This window comes from Centroberyx gerrardi, chromosome 14, assembly GCF_048128805.1.
Source record: "Centroberyx gerrardi isolate f3 chromosome 14, fCenGer3.hap1.cur.20231027, whole genome shotgun sequence".
Lineage (NCBI taxonomy): Eukaryota > Metazoa > Chordata > Actinopteri > Beryciformes > Berycidae > Centroberyx > Centroberyx gerrardi.
This window is the reverse complement of record NC_136010.1, coordinates 26162200-26180562: the sequence shown is the minus strand read 5'-3', so window position 1 is coordinate 26180562 and position 18363 is coordinate 26162200. Positions and strand designations below refer to the sequence as shown.

Here is an 18363-nt window from a genome sequence, read left to right as displayed (position 1 = left end):
ATTTTTTGTCAAACTGTCTTTTTGCACTGGCATAGAAAATGTCACTTTTTCCAAGATTGTAATGAGGGAATTCCTCAGAAAGCAAGATTTAAATCCTTGTTCCGTGATGATTGAAAGCAGTCACAAAAAAAAATCCCTTTGCTTTTGTGAAATAAAATGACCTCCATTCATTAGTGGCAACCTGTTAATCTGGTGTGTTTAGCATTTCTTTAAAGCCACTGCCACGTTTTTACCAGTGCAACTCCCATTCATTTCTAATTGGAGATTACTGTTTTCCAGATTGTTTTCCTGCTTTATTTTATGTTGCTGAACACTCTGAGGATTAATTAGCATTCAGTCATCCTCTGTTTGTGTGTGTGTGTGTGTGTTTGTGTGTGGTTGTGTTTGCACATTTGTCTGCTTTCACGCCACCCTCTCGTACTGTCGGCAGCTTTGTCTAAACTCCGCCAGCATTCAGATTAGAACTGTGTGTGTGTGTGTGAGTGTGTGTGTGTGTGAGTGCCAACCCAGACTTGATCCTGCCCTGTGTGAGCTTTGCCAGCACTGTGTGGAGTAAACACTCCCTACGCTGCCCTTGTTTGACAGAGGTTACCTAGTGAGACGCTGGGAAAAGACCTCTCTGTGTGTGTGTGTGCGTGTGTGTGCGTGTGTGTGCGTGTGTGTGTGTGTGTGTGTGTGTGTGTGTGTGTGTGTGTGTTTGCACGGGTGCCATGCCTGCGTATGTTTTGTGAATGTGCGTGTTGGTGTGCGTTTGTAACAGGATTACGACCCGCAGGAGCGTTTCTGATATCAAACATCTCAGCCTTTCAAATGGGTCTCTTCTCTCCCTGTGTGTCTTTCAGCAGCAAAGCCTCCCCTGTGGCGCTGCCCTCCGTTTCGCCTCTCTCCAATTCATATTCTTTTTTTTCTCTCCGACCCCCCTTCCACCTGCATTAACATGCGTCCTGGGTGTTCGGATTGCAGTCGGATAGAGCGAAACTCATCAAATCCAGGTGAAGATGCGATGGCCCAAACTACCTCCGGAGGTGGTCAGATATGTATTCACACCTTAACAACAATACAGTGCGTCTTCAATACAAATATAGCAACTATGTTAATGGAAATAAACCAAGTTAAACAGGCGGCAGGCAGCTTGTGAAGTAACACAGTTTAAATATGGATTGTCGGGATCCTTGTGGATGAGGAACAAGCAAGACGAGGTGTTTACTGTCATGTAAATATTTGCACGGGAAGTGACGTGCGCAGCCATTTTTATGTTTGGCAAGGAAAAGACAAATCCAATTTCAGCGCGTAGGTGTAATTGTACTCCAGCTAAATCACATCGAGACACATTTCAGACAGGAGACGCATGTTAGCGCCAGGCGGAAAGGACGCCTCTGTCTCTCTACCTGCCTCACTTCTCATCTTCCAGCTTGATAGACCTTGATAGAGTTCAGGGAAGGGGGTCAGGTGAAAAATGGTACATGCACATCCCAAATAGAGCTACATTTCATCTGCAGGGTTAAAATTAAAGTCCAGATTGTGTTCAGTTTCATGATGGCCTATAGAGCTAGTTAGTGATCGGTTTATTTGAATGTAGGTTGATCAGCCTTCATCTCTTCTATGGAGAATACAGTAACATGAAGCTATTTGGACATGATTTGGATAAAAGGATTTTCTTAAGTGCTGTACACTGTGATGAAGCTCAGTAGCATGTTGTCCAGCACAACATGCTACTGAGCTTCATCACAGTGTTAGATGAAAGCTCACACAAATGTCATGTTTTGCAAAATTGCTAAGGCTTAAAATACTGGTGTGAGGCGACAGTTTACATTGTTATACCCCACATCTTCCTGCCACCATGCACATGAACCTGAACGGTATATGTTGGCCAGTCGTCTGGTTAATAAGTAACTCTCCTGTGACCCTCTGGCCTCCTCAAACAGGGAGACTCTGCTGTCCTCAGCTGCCCTCAGCTCCTCTCTCTTTCTTTTTCTGTCTGTACATCTCTTTTCTTCATTTGTGTGGAGGTTGGGAATGCAATACAGCAGAAAGCACCAAGCTCTACTTTTAACTCTACCTCTTTCATTCTGTCTTTCGTTTTCTTTCTTTCTTTCTTTCTTTCTTTCTTTCTTTCTTTCATTCTTTCTTTCTTTCTTTCTTTCTCTCTCTCTTTCTCTGCCATGGCATTGCATGACAACCCCATCAGCACCAGGCTCAAATGTAACTCTATCTCTTTCATTCTTTCTTTAGTTTTCTTTCATTTTCTTTCTTTCTTTCTTTCTCTCTCTCTCTCTCTCTGTGCCATGGCATTGCATGACAACCCCATCACCACGTCCAATCATCCCTTTTCCAAACAGCAGACTCTCTCTTGGTGAAGTGGCCCATGTCTGCCAAGTGCTGTGGTTGGGATCGGCTTGTTTTGAGCGTCCATGCCGTGGGGTGGTCAAGATGTTGCTTTGATGCTCAGTTGTTTTTTGTGGGCTCCTGCCTTAATGATGCCGTCCAGGACTAAATCCTGGCTGGAGACTGACCGGTTCAATCATGTCCCGGCCTTAGAATAGCTGCTTTGACTGGCCGTGCCAAACTGTGACCAAACTGTGCCTATTCATGGTCGGGGTTAGTGCCACACACTTGGATGTCCTTACCACAAGGAGTGGTTCTAGGCGGCCCGTTCCTGGCATGGACGCGGATGGGTCTTGGAAAGTAGCCGAAGCCTAATTAATGACGGTGGGCTAAAAGAGATGAAAGCCAAGCAAAGCCTTTGGTTAGCTAAGCAGTCCGATTCAATTAATTGCCTTTTTTAGCCAGTGTAGCTTAACTGTTGTTGTTGTTGTCTGCATCACCACATCGTACTGTTATGTAATGTCACTTCTGTGGTTGCAGTCCAGTATGCAATCATTGAAAATCTTTAAATATAGTTGTTTACCGTTGCCAGGAACATAACCAGTATGAACTAGAAGTGCACCAATCTGAGCAGTACTTAATGGATCTTTCATGCCACCTCAAATTGGTCTGTTATAATGCATCAGTTGTATTTATTTATTTACAGTATTTGATCAAATTACTCATTGACCATTAGATGAAGGTCTCTGGTCAGCTATTCAAAGAAGGCACTGGAGCACACGGATAGTTTCAATTTGATGTTATGTGGTGCAAGGTCTAAAGGTGGGACTGCAAACAGTTGTTGACTTAGCCCTTCCACCAAGTGAATAAAATTGAAACCCTCCATGTGCTCCAGTGCCTTCTTTGGGTAGCTGCCCAGAGACCTTCATCTGCTGATCTGTCGTACTCCGAGAGCACCGCCCCCCCCGAAGGTACGGCTGAAGCATGAGAAACCTTAATCCTTGCATTGGCCGCTATATAGGTCAGAGGATATAACTCATGTAACTTGTCAACACAGCTTATTGATGGACTCTCAAATACACGTTATTCACAGCAGATTAGCAGATAAAACCAGCCGATTCAAAACAGGTTAACATAAAGAACAGCTTATTCAGAACAGATTAGAAATAGCTCATGCAGAACAGGTTAACAGAAGAAAAATGCAGAAGGCTTGCCTACATAGCCAAGGCTCTTCTTCTAAACAATGGGTGTTATGCCTATGACCTTCAAAAATAGCAGCATTTCAGCATCAGGAGACATTGTAGCTTAGGTAGGCCTGTTATGTCTCTCCAACATGCGATTTTGTGTCTTCTGCTTGTTGCTCACTGTGCTATCATTACCTCCGCCAACAGAGTTGGACGGGGGTTATGTTTTCACCCCATTCTGTCTGTTTGTCTGTTTGTTTGTCTGTTAGCAGTATATCTCAAAAAGTTATCAATAGATTTGCACAAAACTTTGTGGAAAGATTGGAGGAACTGTTTAACCTTTTTGGCTTCTCACAAAAAGGCATATAACGTACGAATGGATTCATGTAACACCATTAAACTTTGTGGCCAAGCAGCAGATAGAAGAAGAAGCAAACCCTCCATTATTGGCCCAATCAAACAACATTGGAGTAGAGCTCATTTCCAGCTTTTGATTGTTGATCAGTTAGATCTAGCTAGGCTCATTCTCTGTAAAGTCCTTTGAGACATGCTTGTGATGAAGGGCTATACAAATAAATTAAATTTTTCCTCATACTGGAACAGTTTAATATTGCATCAAAGCTCATGTCAGTAAAGTATGTATATTGAGACAGCGTCATTTGCTGATCACTGTCTGCCTCTCCCTTTAGCTGTTTGGCTGTCTGTCTGTTGGCCTGGCCGGCTGGCTGTCTTATCCGCATGTGTTCTGGTTTCTTGGCTCTGGGCCTCTCTGTCTCTTTGGCCGTCACTCTGTCTGTTTGGCCGTCATGCTGTCTGTCTGTCTGTCTGTCTGTCTGTCCAGCAGGGAGCTTGATGGGTAATCAGTCACCGTGGCAGAGGATCAGAAGGATAATATAAGATAGACAGTTACTAACTGTAATGCTGTGGTAATAGTGGAAGTTCCCTCCACAGCCTGAGTGAGTTCACTCTTCTGCTACGGTGCTACTATTCTATTCTATTCTATTCTAGTTAGTTCTGTTCTGCTCTATGCTGTTGTTGTACGGTCTGGTAATAAAGTAGCACTCTATACAGCCCTCTCTATACGTTCCCCTGTTCCCAGTGTGTGTTATCAGCTCTGCATGCTCCATACGGTTCCCTCGGTCCCCGTGTGTGTTATCAGCTCTGCGTTCACTCTCCAGGTCCCTCGTGCTCCGCCGTCCATCAGCGGCATCAAACACACCGTTGACATGAAACACTTTCTGCCTCTCTCTCTCTCTCTGCTGGAAGGGGATCAGGCATGAGGTCTCAGCAGGAACACCATGTTCTCACACACGTGTATCTAGACACTGACACACAAGTGCAGGCACAAGCAAACACACGGCCGGTATGGTATGTCTGAACATATGATGCACAAACACACACACTATAACTCTGTGACATTTGATTTACATTTGTGTAAATATCTTTCTCTCTCTCTCTCTCTCTCTCTCTCTCTCTCTCTCTGTCTCTCTCTCACCACAAATAAAGAAAGCCACTTCTTTATATTAGTATGCATTGCATTTTAAAAGGTAGCCGAAACAGGTCAAAGTACAGGTCAAGTTAAAACAGTGAAAATTATCAGTTTTAAAAAAACAGCAATGTGATCATGTCTTTGTCTCTTCTGCCTTCTTTCCTTCTTTCATTGAATAAAAACAAAAACCACTTTAATGCACAATATCCATATATCCATCAGATTTCTGAAAGGCAGTGTGAGTGTAATTTTTAGTATGATATAATGAGTAATCTCTCTCTCTCTCTCTGTCTCTCTCTCTTTTACCCATGAACAATGCAATAGCCACTTTCATTCAGAGAGTGCATTGTGTTTTTAAATGCAGTAATAGATATATATTCTAAAATTGCAATCAGTAATGTATAATGGATCAACATTGTGAATAAATGATCAATGACACAATGTAACGCCCCTGGATGCGTGGCAGCGGCGTGCAAACCTGGGAATTCCCAAAAGATGTCGTCGTCTAGTCAAAAATACACGAGTTACTATAAACACCCCCCGCTCTGTCACGCTTCCTAGTCTCTCTCCTTTCTCGCAGCATGAATAAGGCAGAAGCCACTTAAATGCCAAGCGCCCACCGCCCGGGCTTTCTAAAAAAAGGCAGATGACAGGCCTTGTCCTCGTGTCAACCTGAGGAAACGTATGGTTCGTGCGCCCCAGGATGGAAATATGTGGAGCTTGCATTAAAGTTCCCGCCCCCAGTTTAGCGCTAACTTCGTTTTACTGCTGACTAGTAGCGCTGACTTCTCGTCATGTCGCACACACACAGGCAGAATCCACCTTAAAGCAGTATTCAATATTCCTGATGATATCGCTTTGGAAGATATTTTGACATGATCCAAACAGTGTCGGCGAGGTACAAAACGAGAACCAAGCTGCTTTCAGTGTGGGCGTTTACTATTTTGCGCTTTTACTTATTTTTTCAGGATACTTAATTGTGATACCTGCCCTTAAATTAACAAAATGTAACTGAATTATTTAAACTCTAGTCAAAAGACAGGTCTTCCCCCAGGGTTCTACTTAACATTTTTCAAATTACATTATCAGAAAAAATTACTATACAGTAATATATACTGTTGCTGTCCACAATTTAAAAAATATCATGATGTAAAATTCATGCCATATTGCCCACCATTATGTGCTAAATACCAAGTACCAAGAGACATTTTTCCAAGCATAACCAAGACCTAGAATAAAAATAAAATCAAAACAGATATTCAGAAACTCCCATACTTGGAGAAAATCCCAAAATGTGAAATCATTACAGCAAAATACATTACTTCATACCGTGAAGTGAGGACAATCAGTGGAAACAGAGTGGTGGCATCAGTCTGCCTGATAGACATGATTTACATCGCTGCACATTGTGTCTTTGTTTCTATACAAACAGACGACTGATGCTCAGTGTGTGGTGGAGGAACCGAGTACACACACTGATTAAAGGGGGGTAAGGGATTACATGTAATACAATACAATAAACCACATAAAATTAAAGTGGACTGACTTTTTGGAGTCATAGATCTATTGTTTTGTTTGTACCAGATATGTAAATTTTAGTGTGGATTTTCCCCTTTTCAATACGCCCGAGCAACATGCCGACACGGTTCAAGCTCCGTCTCAAACCTCCGGCCGTTTCGGTCCGCTGCTTGGAACAGCTTTGATCCCGGAGTCTAATTATTGTTCACCGGCACTGGCATCGGCTCGATGTCGCCGAGCGTGTAACTACAATCGCACACTTGATTTATTTGTGTACACTGAGTTGTTTGTTCCTAAGTCTCGCCTTGATTAGCTCGGTGTAATTCAGTGCCGTGCGGGTCGCCCTCCACTATCAGTTTCCCCCCCTGTGCGTAGCAGCATTGTCATGCAGATAGGTTGGAGAGAGTGTGGTTTCACTGCATTAGTCCTTTGTGTGCCCGTTGACTAAATTAGAGACGGTGAGAAGAGTCCAGCTCTGTGATACCTGGGGCGATAATGGAGTTACCTCTTGATTACATCCGAGTCTCACTGAGCTTTTGTGTCTTTCTTTTGCTTCTTGTGTGATGGATAGTAACAAGTGAAGAGCTTCATTCCAAAACTGAGATTTCCACTGTTTGGAAGCTGCTCTTCTGAACTGATTCGGTAGCATAAAATAAAAAATGTATGGTACTTATTAAATGTTTGTAGGTGACTTAAATCCTTGGTTGACAAAATAATACTTTTAGAGACTGGATCCTTTATATAATAGAGCTATTAAATGATCAACTCACCATAAAGATTTTTTATAAATTGATAATATTTTGCAAATGAAGTCTTCAAGTGATGGGAATAGTTTTAGGCATGCTGTCACTCAATTGTTGTGTGACTGTAAGTGCATATGGTAAGCTGTGATCATTCTTTCTTTCTTTCTTTCTTTCTTTCTTTCTTTCTTTGTATTTTTTTTGTCTTCCAGAAATGATTGTCACATTTCTGAATGTTTGCAGACTGCAGAATGCATTATTTATGGTGGGAGAAGAGGGTCTGGATGTACTTAAATGACCTGCGAGGGCTGCCAGTACTGCAGATATTGTTATTGTTGGTGTATGTGTGTGTGGTGTATGCGCACGTGTGTGTTGGCGAGTTTTAAAGGTGATTATTAGAGTTACTATTTTGTCGTGAGATGATTTAATAAAGAACATCAAAACTCAGTCGTTTTCTCTTTCTGTCTCTCTTTTCCTTTCTGCTCCCCTTCCTCTCTCTCTCTCTCTCACCATCCTCTCTCTCGCAGTCATCCTGACAGACGAGGAGGTGCAGAGGAAGAAGGACATGATTCTGAAGCGGAAGGAGGAGGAGGCGGCCAGGGAGGCGCTGAGGCCACGGCTGAACGAGGAGCAGGCGCAGATCATCTCCTGCCTGGTGGAGGCGCACCACAAGACCTACGACGACTCCTACTCCGACTTCAGCCGCTTCAGGGTCAGTCACACCTACAGTTTGTTTTCTTTGGTCCAAAACAGACTGGAAAAGTTGCCTTTGTTGCTGCATTTTTGTATTTGGCTCCTTTAGGTTCACACTGTCCAATTGTAAGGGAATCAGGGCTTGTAAACAAAAGTCACATGGCTCACAAGTAGCTTGTTTATTGGGCAGAGTTTTGGTAACCTGTCATCCTGCCAGGTTAGAGAGTTTGGTCAAAATAAATGTGATTCCAGTCCCTGTAACTTTAGCTAAGCATGATGGACTTGTCTGTGCTCTTCTTCTCTGGTGTTTGTACCACATAACAGCTGAATATGAGCATCAGTCCAGACTTCATGGTTATGGTAGTTATCCTAAGCTTTCCCAGCATGACTAACTGCTGGCTATCAGATGTCAACATCAGTCTCCTTATACCCATAATGCCGTGCGTTTTGGGGTCGTTCCTAGCTGTTGGCACGATCACATTCTCACTCAGAGGACCGAGACCTTCTCAGGTGTCTCGGTGCCGTTATTTATAGTTCAAATGGCATCCTTCTCACCCAACTGAACCAAAAAACACTAAATCAAACTGAAGGAGGAAACGCTGCAGAGTTTGAATAAACAGTTTCAAACTGGCTCGGTGGGAACGCACCCCGAGAGGACAAAGAGGTTACATTTCAGGGTGTCTGCAGGTCCTGAAAAAGTCTTAAAATGTCTTGAACCATATTATCTAAACAGAAATTACGTTTTCTTTGTGGGCTGTTTATCCAGTGAGAAATCACCACTGTCACACAGACCTATAGTCTCATAAGTGATTCTCGATTTACAATATGTGATGTAGTTGAGATGCACTCAGTCATGCAGCTTCCACTTCATTGTCAGTGGGAAAAAGACTCAAACAGTCCATTTAGCCCTGTGTAGATTATGTATTTCAACCACACTTGATGGAGTCTGAAGCACTTGAAAAGATAGGCTCAATGAAGTAAAGTGTTACAGATTTTCAGTGAGTCATGGTCACCAACCAGGAATATGCAATTTAAAGGGATGATTCACCAATTTTTCACATCAAATCTATTTACTCATCATGGGGAGTAAATGTTTAACATGAATATTAAGCATGTCTGTTGAAGAATTTACAGTTAAATACCATGTGTTGGGTAAAACACATGGTATTTGAAAACTACTAGCTAACTAATTTTACAAAACTGCTTTTTTTTTTAAAGTTTTTTTTATATCAAACTGATGAGGGGGGCAGTAGGATACACGTACTTTTCACAGTAGCTTTTTAACATGCTAAAACTCATTTAAAGACATTAGACTGGCTGTAGCCTCCAAAACAGATTATGTACCAACAATAGCTTTGTGAAGTACTGTAACATTAATGTGTGTGTGTTTTCTCTGTGTGGGTTTGCAGCCTCCAGTGCGGGAAGGCCCAGTAACACGCAGTGCCAGCCGAGCCGCCTCCCTTCACTCTCTGTCAGATGCTTCCTCTGACTCCTTCAACCACTCACCTGGTGAGACACACACACACACACACACATGCACACACATCCCCCTCCTCTTGTCCTTGTTCCCTTTCACGCTTCAAGGTTAGCTTTACCAAGAACACAGCCATGAAGAGATCCAATTATTCAAACACACACACACACACACACACACACACACACGCACACACACACACGTATGCTATGACTCAGGCTCTGTTCACAGCCTGTGCTTTCATGCTGTCTGAATGAAAGCCCATTCAACATCCATGCAAAACCATTGCTTTTACTCAGCAAGGCTCTACACCTGAGAAACACTCACACACCCTCACACACACAAACATGCTGAACCCGTAAAATGAAATTCATTGCCAGATCAAATTTTAATCACTGCCAATACTGCAACCTTTGTGTAGCATCTATCTGCTGTAGCCTCGCCGACAAGGATGTTTAAGGTGACTGTGTGTGTGTCCTCGTTCTTGCTCTTAGTTCCCATTCAAGTAAGAGCTATAGATAACCAGGTTTGTCTATTAGTTTGTGCCAAGACACCTGTAGACAGATTGTTGAATGTTAGAAATCTCACAGTAGAGAAAAAGGATATTGCTACCAAATTCATTCCCTTTTTAAATGTTTTAGTTCAACATGGTTTCAACAGGGTAGTAAGTTATCAAAATTTAAGGTCTTAAAAGTATTAAAATGTCTTAATTATTTCACCATGTTAAGCAGATTTATTCTCAACTAAGTTTCATTTTGATGGTATTGACAGATTCTTTACATTCGGCGATATTTAGTTGAGGCAGAGTTGGAAAGTAAGACAAACGAAATTTCACCTAATGATGTGAATGAAACCAGCAGTAGGGTTGGTTTAATTTTTTATGTTGTATTACATGACTTTACCACTCCTAGATTAATACAGAACAGGGTTAATACAATGTGCCAAATGTCATTGCATCTGCTTTAGTAAACAGTTGGATGTCATGACCCTAAACCATTACTTTTCTGAAGTCCTTGTTATTATTCTGCCTGTTTATAGCTTCAGAACTTCTGTTACTTATGTTCAGTCGGAAATGGGCTGAATTTGCCAGCTTTTGGTTTCTTCATTTCGATTTTACATTTAAATTGGTCTTAAATCTAATTCCAGGTAGCATTAAAAGGGTCTTAAAACGTCTTAAATTTGGCTTTCTGAAACCGGCATCCTCTGCAATACTCTGTACACATTTGCAGTCAATACTCCAGCCAGAGAGAAAGGGAAGCTTTTTAGTTGTAGAAAAAAACTGGGGCAGTGACATTACTCCCACAGCACAGCCTGGACAAACTGTTTGTATTCATGGCTCTGGTTGCCCCCACTGACATCTTTGTTGTAACTCGACTGTCCGCTGTGAACTCACTCGCTGTCTCACCTTGTGTTACCTCTCCGCCGCTCCGGCCGCCTCTTTGCAATTTCTGTGTGTTTACAATACCTTCCCTCTAATCTCTTCTCTTCCCTTTCCTTGTCTCCTATCCCCCTCCCTCCTCTTTCCTCCTCTTCCCTTCTCTCGCCTTTCATCATCCCCCCTTCCCTCCCCCCCCCCTTTCCTCCTCTCCCCTTCCCTCCTCTTTCCTCCCCTTGTGCCCTCTCCTCCTCTTCCCTCCTCTCCTCTCATCTCCTCTTCTCCTCTAACAGAGTCAGTGGACACCAAGTTGAACTTCAGCAACCTGTTGATGATGTACCAGGACGGCGCTGGCAGTCCAAACTCCAGTGAGGAGGACACCAAGCTCTCCATGCTGCCCCACCTGGCCGACCTGGTCTCCTACAGTATCCAGAAGGTCATCGGCTTCGCCAAGATGATCCCAGGCTTCAAGTATACATGTGGCAATTCACACAAAATACAGTGGAATGAATGAATTTGGCATCTAGAGGTGCACCAATAGTATCTGGAGTATCAGTATAGAAAAATGCTGCTGTCAGAAACTACTGTATTGTTTCGCAGAGGAGCCTTGGCTATGTAAGCGAAATGCCATTCTGTTTTATTAGGCCTAACCTACCACACTGTTCTGACTGCATCTATAAATCATCCTAAATGAATAAGCTGGATTTGAACAGTATAAAAAAATTGATTAGCTTTATCTTTTTTATCATTATCAGTGGCCATTTGTTTTTTCTTTTCATTTGATTGAAGATTGTGATACAGTGGTCAGTCCATAATTTGAACAAATGAATAAATAAAAGCGATTGATGCACTTTAATTTGAGAACAGAGAAGATTAAATGAAATCAGTGGCGTAACTCAAAACGACAATTTGAGTGGATCTGAGCTGAATGAATTGGATTATTGTTTTAAGAGTCTGTTGTGGGTATTTTTGCGATAGTTACTCCAAATCTCTCAGATACACAGCACACTATTGAAGCTGACGTGTCCCAGTAGGACAGCAGAATAACCTTTGATTGGCTCTGAAGGGCTCTTGATGTCAATGAGGAAGCAGATAATGTGATTGGACAGTATGTGTGTTACATTCACCCTGTGGTCCTCACCCTGTGGCAGAAATCATATTTCCGACCATGTTGAGAAATTAACTTTATAGCTCCTGCAGCTAGCCAACGTTTAATTGACTACCTGGAATGATTTGTTTACTGGTAAAAATCAGTGGGCGTCTAACCCATAGCAGACACGCTGTGACACACACACACACACACAAAGGTAAGCAGCCTGAAAGAGCTCACCCTCCCACACAGAACACATTGATCTGCTGCCTACACATATGCGTGATGTGTTATTGGGCAAGGAGAGATGCTATTAACACTCCCAAACAAACAAGCTCTTGCACGAATATGCTGGAACAGGCTGTCGCCCGGTATATTCACGGTGTAAATTCATGAATGTATGCACATACATAGACCATGTAGTTATAAAATGTAGAAGGGAAATCTGTTGCATACATAATGCATGTTTGTGGCTATGCGGACTGTGCGCGCGCACGCGCGTGTGTGTGTTTGCGCACATGCCGTGTGAAACGGACCGAAATGGAGAAGGAAAAATAAATATCTGTACAAATAGGTTGATATTTATATACATTCATCCCTTCCGCTGACCTCGCCTGCAGTACGTCATGGGTGAACTTCTCAAACATTTGGAGTGGCGCCCAGGCTGTGGTATAGCTGGGAGGGGATTTTCTTTAAAGAGGTATGAGAAGGGCTTGGAAACCCCCTCTTTACCTAAAAATATGCAATACATACAGTTTGTGATGCAAAATATGAGGACCAGCCAGCTCTTTGTGTGGATTAGAGGAGGGGTTCTCAGACAGTTTCATGTCAAATAAACACAGATTGGACAGATTGGATTTTGTCCCAGGTAGGATTTTAGTTGTTGATTTAGTATTGAATTGTATAACTGTCTACACTGTGCATGGGGAGATAACAGTGGTGAAAGGGAAACCTATGATTACAATAGTCATTCTCATGAATTCTGCTCATTTTGCTGTGGGACCCCCTGAAACCCCCTCAAGGACCCCTGGGTGTCCCTGGGCCCTAGTTTGAGAACCGCTCGCCTAGACCATTCAGGTGAATCCATGAGAAAGCTATGATCCCCTTATTGATTTCCACCTTGCTGCCTCAATGGCCATCTAATTGTTGAATCGAGTGCTGGAGGAGGAGACGGAGGAGGCATTCACACTCGGGTACCAACACATCTTGTACAGTCACGACCAAAGATGTTACCAAAATTATATATATAAAAAAAAGAGAGACTTGCTGATTACCACTTTAAAGAACAAATATTTTGCAGACATTGCATTTTCAGTGTTGGAGAATTTTTGTAATCACGACGCCTGGTGGTGAGGCTTTTTGGCCTTACTAGTCTTAAATCGACTTCAGTCACAATGGGGTGATACATGTAGGACTGTACTACATAATACTGTATATACAGTAAGTATATGATGTGCTATAGAGAGGGCTGGAGCAGGGGCCAGGGGTTCGTTAGAGAGAGACTGTGTGTGTCCACGCATGCTTTTGTGGCCACACAAAGCCTGGGATTTCAAACTCCATTGCCACAGTAACCATATAATGCATTCATTGTGAATGCTGTCCTTAACACTGTCTCCCTCACAGCATCACAACATACACACACACACACACACATCTAGTGTAGGTGGGGAAGTAACACTTTCTGACAATTAAACAGGCTCATGTTCTTTTGTTGACATGCAGATGTTTCGATCATCAGTCGTAGGTTGAGTACCTGTTCTCTGTTAAATGGATTGTAGTGTGGGAGGGAACGACATGATGGGTGTGTGTCTGTGTAAGTTTGTGTGTGTGAGTGCAGGACCAGGAACAAATGGCACTTTCAAATGCTTTTTATGGTTTGTTTTAGCCTGTTTAGGTGCCAGATGGGTCTGATTTACAACACTACCAGAAAGTTTAGACAATCACAGGAAAGTATCTGAAGGACAATTTCAGTGTCCTTCTCTGCGAGTGACAACTTGATTGTCCTGATGCGGTAAACCCCGCCCATCTGGTGCTCCCAGCAAGTTAAAACAAATGCTAGATACCACAAACCGTGCTCTCTTCTGACTGTTTGTGTCTGTATGCGTTCGTAACTCATGGTGTGTCTGTGTCTGTGTGTGTTCCAGAGACCTGACAGCGGAGGACCAGATCGCCCTGTTGAAGTCCAGCGCCATCGAGATCATCATGCTGCGCTCAAACCAGTCCTTCAGTCTGGAGGACATGTCCTGGAGCTGCGGAGGGCCTGACTTCAAATACTGCATCAACGACGTGACCAAGGGTTGGTTTCACCTCAGCTATCACAGTTACAGTACTCCAAACAAAACGCACACAAACATATCTAGGAGACAGAAACACACTCTTGGATGCCAGATCCTGGATCCTGTGTATCCAGGGTTGAGGGTTCAATTCCCTGTGTAGCTAGGATAGAGCGAGGCGTTTAACTTCTGCATCAGTACATACACACATAAGCCGCACATCTGGACACTGAAACACGAGTGTGTGCACACAGCAGTTAACAAGCCCGCTCCACACACTCCCACATGTAGACACGATGCTCTCAAAAGCGCACAAAAGTTCTCGTGAAGGACGCAACATCAAGTACTGCATCAATAACACCTGATTGCGCACACAAACACACACTCACATACCCTCACAAGGATAGAAAACTGTTTTGTTGTAGCCCACTACACACGTGTCCTTGTCGTTTTTCTTCTCCTACCTTGTATAACAGAGTTTCATAAGGATTGCACATACTTTGCTTTTCTACTCACACCTGCACATTCCTATGGAGATTTGACTTCAGGTATTTTCATGGCAGCAGTAAAGTCGCCACGTACACACACACACACACACACACACACACATACACTCACTGCTTATTCACTCACACATACTGTGCAGGGCTGGACTTCAGGTATTCTACTACACACACAGCATGCAGAGAGAAATTCTTATTCTTAGAGCCCAGTATGTTTTCATTCATAAGTCAATTAATTTGGAAACAAGCCAAAGTCATTCTAATTCCTAAGGATGTCTATCTTTAATAGTCTGAACAGTAGACCTATAAATATACTCTTACACCCTCATGCGTTTTATGGATGGAAAGTTATCTGGCGGTGAGATCATAAAGAGTTTATTTCAATGGCAGTTTTTCTTATTATAAGGATCCTAAATGTGTGTTTCCTCAAGGGAGTTGCTTGGGACCGCTCCTTTTTACCTTCTTTTCTACCTTACGTCATTAATGACACAAATACAGCTCTGTATGCAGATGATACCACCTTCTATTATGGTGCATCTAACGGCAAGGACTTAAACAGAGTCCTATCTTTGAATTTGAACGTAAGAGTCCCAGAATGGGTTTATATGAACAGACTTGTTTTGAATACTCCACTTGGGTCCAGACATGGGCTCGCTCCAAATTTAGAACTCTGCGTATTAGGTGAACATATTTTATTTATTTTTAGTTTATAAGGCTAAACTGCTCGGAGTAATGTTGGATATTTCACTCTCGTGGTCTGCTGAAGATGGGCAAAGGAATTGGAATAAGAAAATGTTCCTCATTTGTTAAACCATCTGTTCTAGCTCAAATGATCCAGTCCCTTGTTTTGTGTCACCTGGATTATTGTTCTTTGATTTGATCATTGGCATCAAAATCATCAGATGAAAGAGCTACAGCTTGCTCAGAATAGGGCAGCTGTTCTTGGCTGCTTGATAACTGATAACTGATAACTCCTAGGGCTCTTTAGGGCTGTCACTCAATGGAACATATTGCCCTTTGTCTGTTCAGCTAAGGGAAAATTGTCTTTTACGAAACAGTTGGAACATCATTTAAATGAGTGAGTTATATTTACAGCCTAACTAAGTACTGGAAAGATGATGAACATTTGCATGCTCATAATTGTCTGTGGCTAATTCATATTTGTAATTTGGTTGTTGATTCTTTTGTATTGTTATTGTTTCTATTTTGTATTTTGAACACACACTAGAGCCACTAATGGTGTGTTTGTGTCGCCCTGCACAGCGGGTCACACTCTGGATCTGCTGGAGCCGCTGGTGAAGTTCCAGGTTGGTCTGAAGAAACTCAACCTGCACGAGGAGGAACACGTGCTGCTTATGGCCATCTGCCTGCTCTCTCCAGGTACTGTGTGTGCGTGTGTTGTGTGTGTGTGTGTGTGTGTGGTGTAGGTGTATTTCTACATGAAACTGAGACGGAGTTATTTCCAGCTGAATGTTAGATCTGCAACATGGCTAGTGTTAGTTCTAGGGAACCACCAGCATCAGGTTTATTGGGGCTGATTCTGATTACTGATTGTCTTAAAAGTGTGATTGGCCGATCACCAATCTGATCGATGAAATGATGCATTTTACAGAGACGCTCTACTAACAACAGCACATCATGAAAAAGTGCACAGCAAGCATAAATAGTAGCATTTCAATCTAGCGCTGTGTTTAACAGATTGTTCCTATGGCTGCTTGCTGGTCTGACTGTGGAAATAAATCGTAGTTTTCATCCAAGCAGAGTAATTACATGTTAGTGCTTGATGCCGCCAGCAGCGCATTAAAAAGGTTTTCATTGAGGGAGTACAGGCTATGCCTCCTGTTCAATACATGAAACCCTTTCTAATAATTAATTTAAATTCATAACACAACGTCAGAAATGAATATATGTGAGCTGTCAATGTTCAGTTGAAAATAGTAAATGAATACAGTGATCAGTCACTCTGTTCAGAAAGGAGGGAGATGAAACAAACATACAGCAAAGCCACAGAATGGATATGCCTGTTCGCTATTAAATATATAAAAATACTATTCAATTACTGTCAAATGGTATTAGTGAGTTTAGAGATCATTGAAGCTTTACTTGTGAGCAAATGAGCCACAATGTGAGCTTCACTAAATTCACTAAACATCTAAATTTCTCACACTATTCCACTGTTTTCAAACTGCCAGCATTGTTTTTACATTAAACCAAAGGGGAGTGGCTGCAAGACAGATGTGAAAGCAGCCACTTGAAGACAGTTCAACTATTTAGACCGCATGACATCGCTTTTTCGTGTGCTGACTCATCACAGCGAAGAAGAGGCGGAGGTTGATGCTACATAGGCAGTTGACAGTTTACGACGACAACAACCAGAATCAAAATGGAGCAAAAAGTTGATGATAGCTGTCCCTCTAATCGTGAAGAGTCAATATGGGAGCACAGTGCCTGTGTTGTGTTTGTGTTTCTTTTGGAAGGGTTTTACAGTTGTACATAAGTACTGTTTACTGATGGTGGCAGCTGCTGCAGCAAGTCAATTTGGAGACAAAGTGCACGTTGTGCGACCCGCTTGTCATTCTCAGCACAAAATGCGGTCGAGGCAGCAGAAAAGCAGGCAGTGTGAACACGGCCGGAGACCACACACATAATCCCATAATTTTATCCATTCCTCTGGCGGCGGCGGATTTGGATGAGAGAATGACAGACTGCGCTGACTGACTCTCTCTTTCTCTTTCCATCCCTCAACCTCAACCTCAACCTCCTCCGCCCTTTTCCCCCTCCTTCCCCTCCCTCCCACCTGACTCCTCTGCCCCCGTACTTTCCTTTCTTCCCCGTTCCACTCTCCCTGCCCCTCCTCTCCCGCAGATCGTCCCGGCGTCCAGGACCACGCCCGGATCGAGCAGCTCCAGGACCGCCTGTCAGAGGTGCTGCAGGCCTACATCCGGGTCAACCACCCGGGTGGGCGCCTCCTCTACGCCAAGATGATCCAGAAGCTGGCCGACCTGCGCAGCCTGAACGAGGAGCACTCCAAGCAGTACCGCTCGCTCTCCTTCCAGCCCGAGCACAGCATGCAGCTCACCCCGCTGGTGCTGGAGGTGTTCGGCAGCGAGGTGTCATAGCAGAGACGCCCCACACACGCGCGTGCGCCCGCGACGACTAACCATCCCTCATCGTCTTTTCCCCCAGAAAGCCCCGCCCCCTGATACAACCCTGGACATGTGGTGGAGAGACGGATACTCTAGGATAGATGGTAACCTTCACCTCTTCTTCCCACTCTTCCTCCACCCATTCTCCTCCTCCTCCTGACCTTCAAAGCGGCATGACTCAGACATCCGGACCTCTGGGATTTATGGATACGACCTGAATATGCTCTGGATTTCCCGCAGCACTCGGATTTCCAGATCTTTAGATTTCCACATAGACAGAACGTCACATTTTGATCTCTGGATTTGCGGACGTAGTGCCATGTTTAGACCCCTGGATTTCAGGATGTTCACCCAGATTTCCTGACACGCGGACATCCGGAGCAGACGGATATCCGGATCTCTCTCCATCCGCGACCTCGCCTCCAAATCCACCTTTCTTCATCACCACCTTTCCCCCAGACCATCTCCTCTAGATCCCCTTTTCCACCGTTTTCTTCTGATGGAGAAAGTTGGATGGACGGATGTGACTGCTACATCCCTTTCCCCTCTCACC

The 18363-nt window shown here is 43.4% G+C and overlaps 1 protein-coding gene across 1 annotated transcript in view; it reads left to right on the top strand.

Moving 5' to 3' along the window:
• Positions 1–17783, top strand: part of LOC139923163 (vitamin D3 receptor A) — a 77328-nt gene extending 59545 nt beyond the window's left edge. Inside the window, exons 5-10 of the mRNA XM_078288290.1 lie at positions 7784–7968; positions 9359–9458; positions 11092–11269; positions 14033–14184; positions 15928–16044; positions 17530–17783. Of these exons, the coding sequence (XP_078144416.1) occupies positions 7784–7968; positions 9359–9458; positions 11092–11269; positions 14033–14184; positions 15928–16044; positions 17530–17783 (986 nt within the window). The remainder of the gene's footprint in view (positions 1–7783; positions 7969–9358; positions 9459–11091; positions 11270–14032; positions 14185–15927; positions 16045–17529) is intronic.
• The last annotated feature ends 580 nt before the right edge of the window (positions 17784–18363 follow it).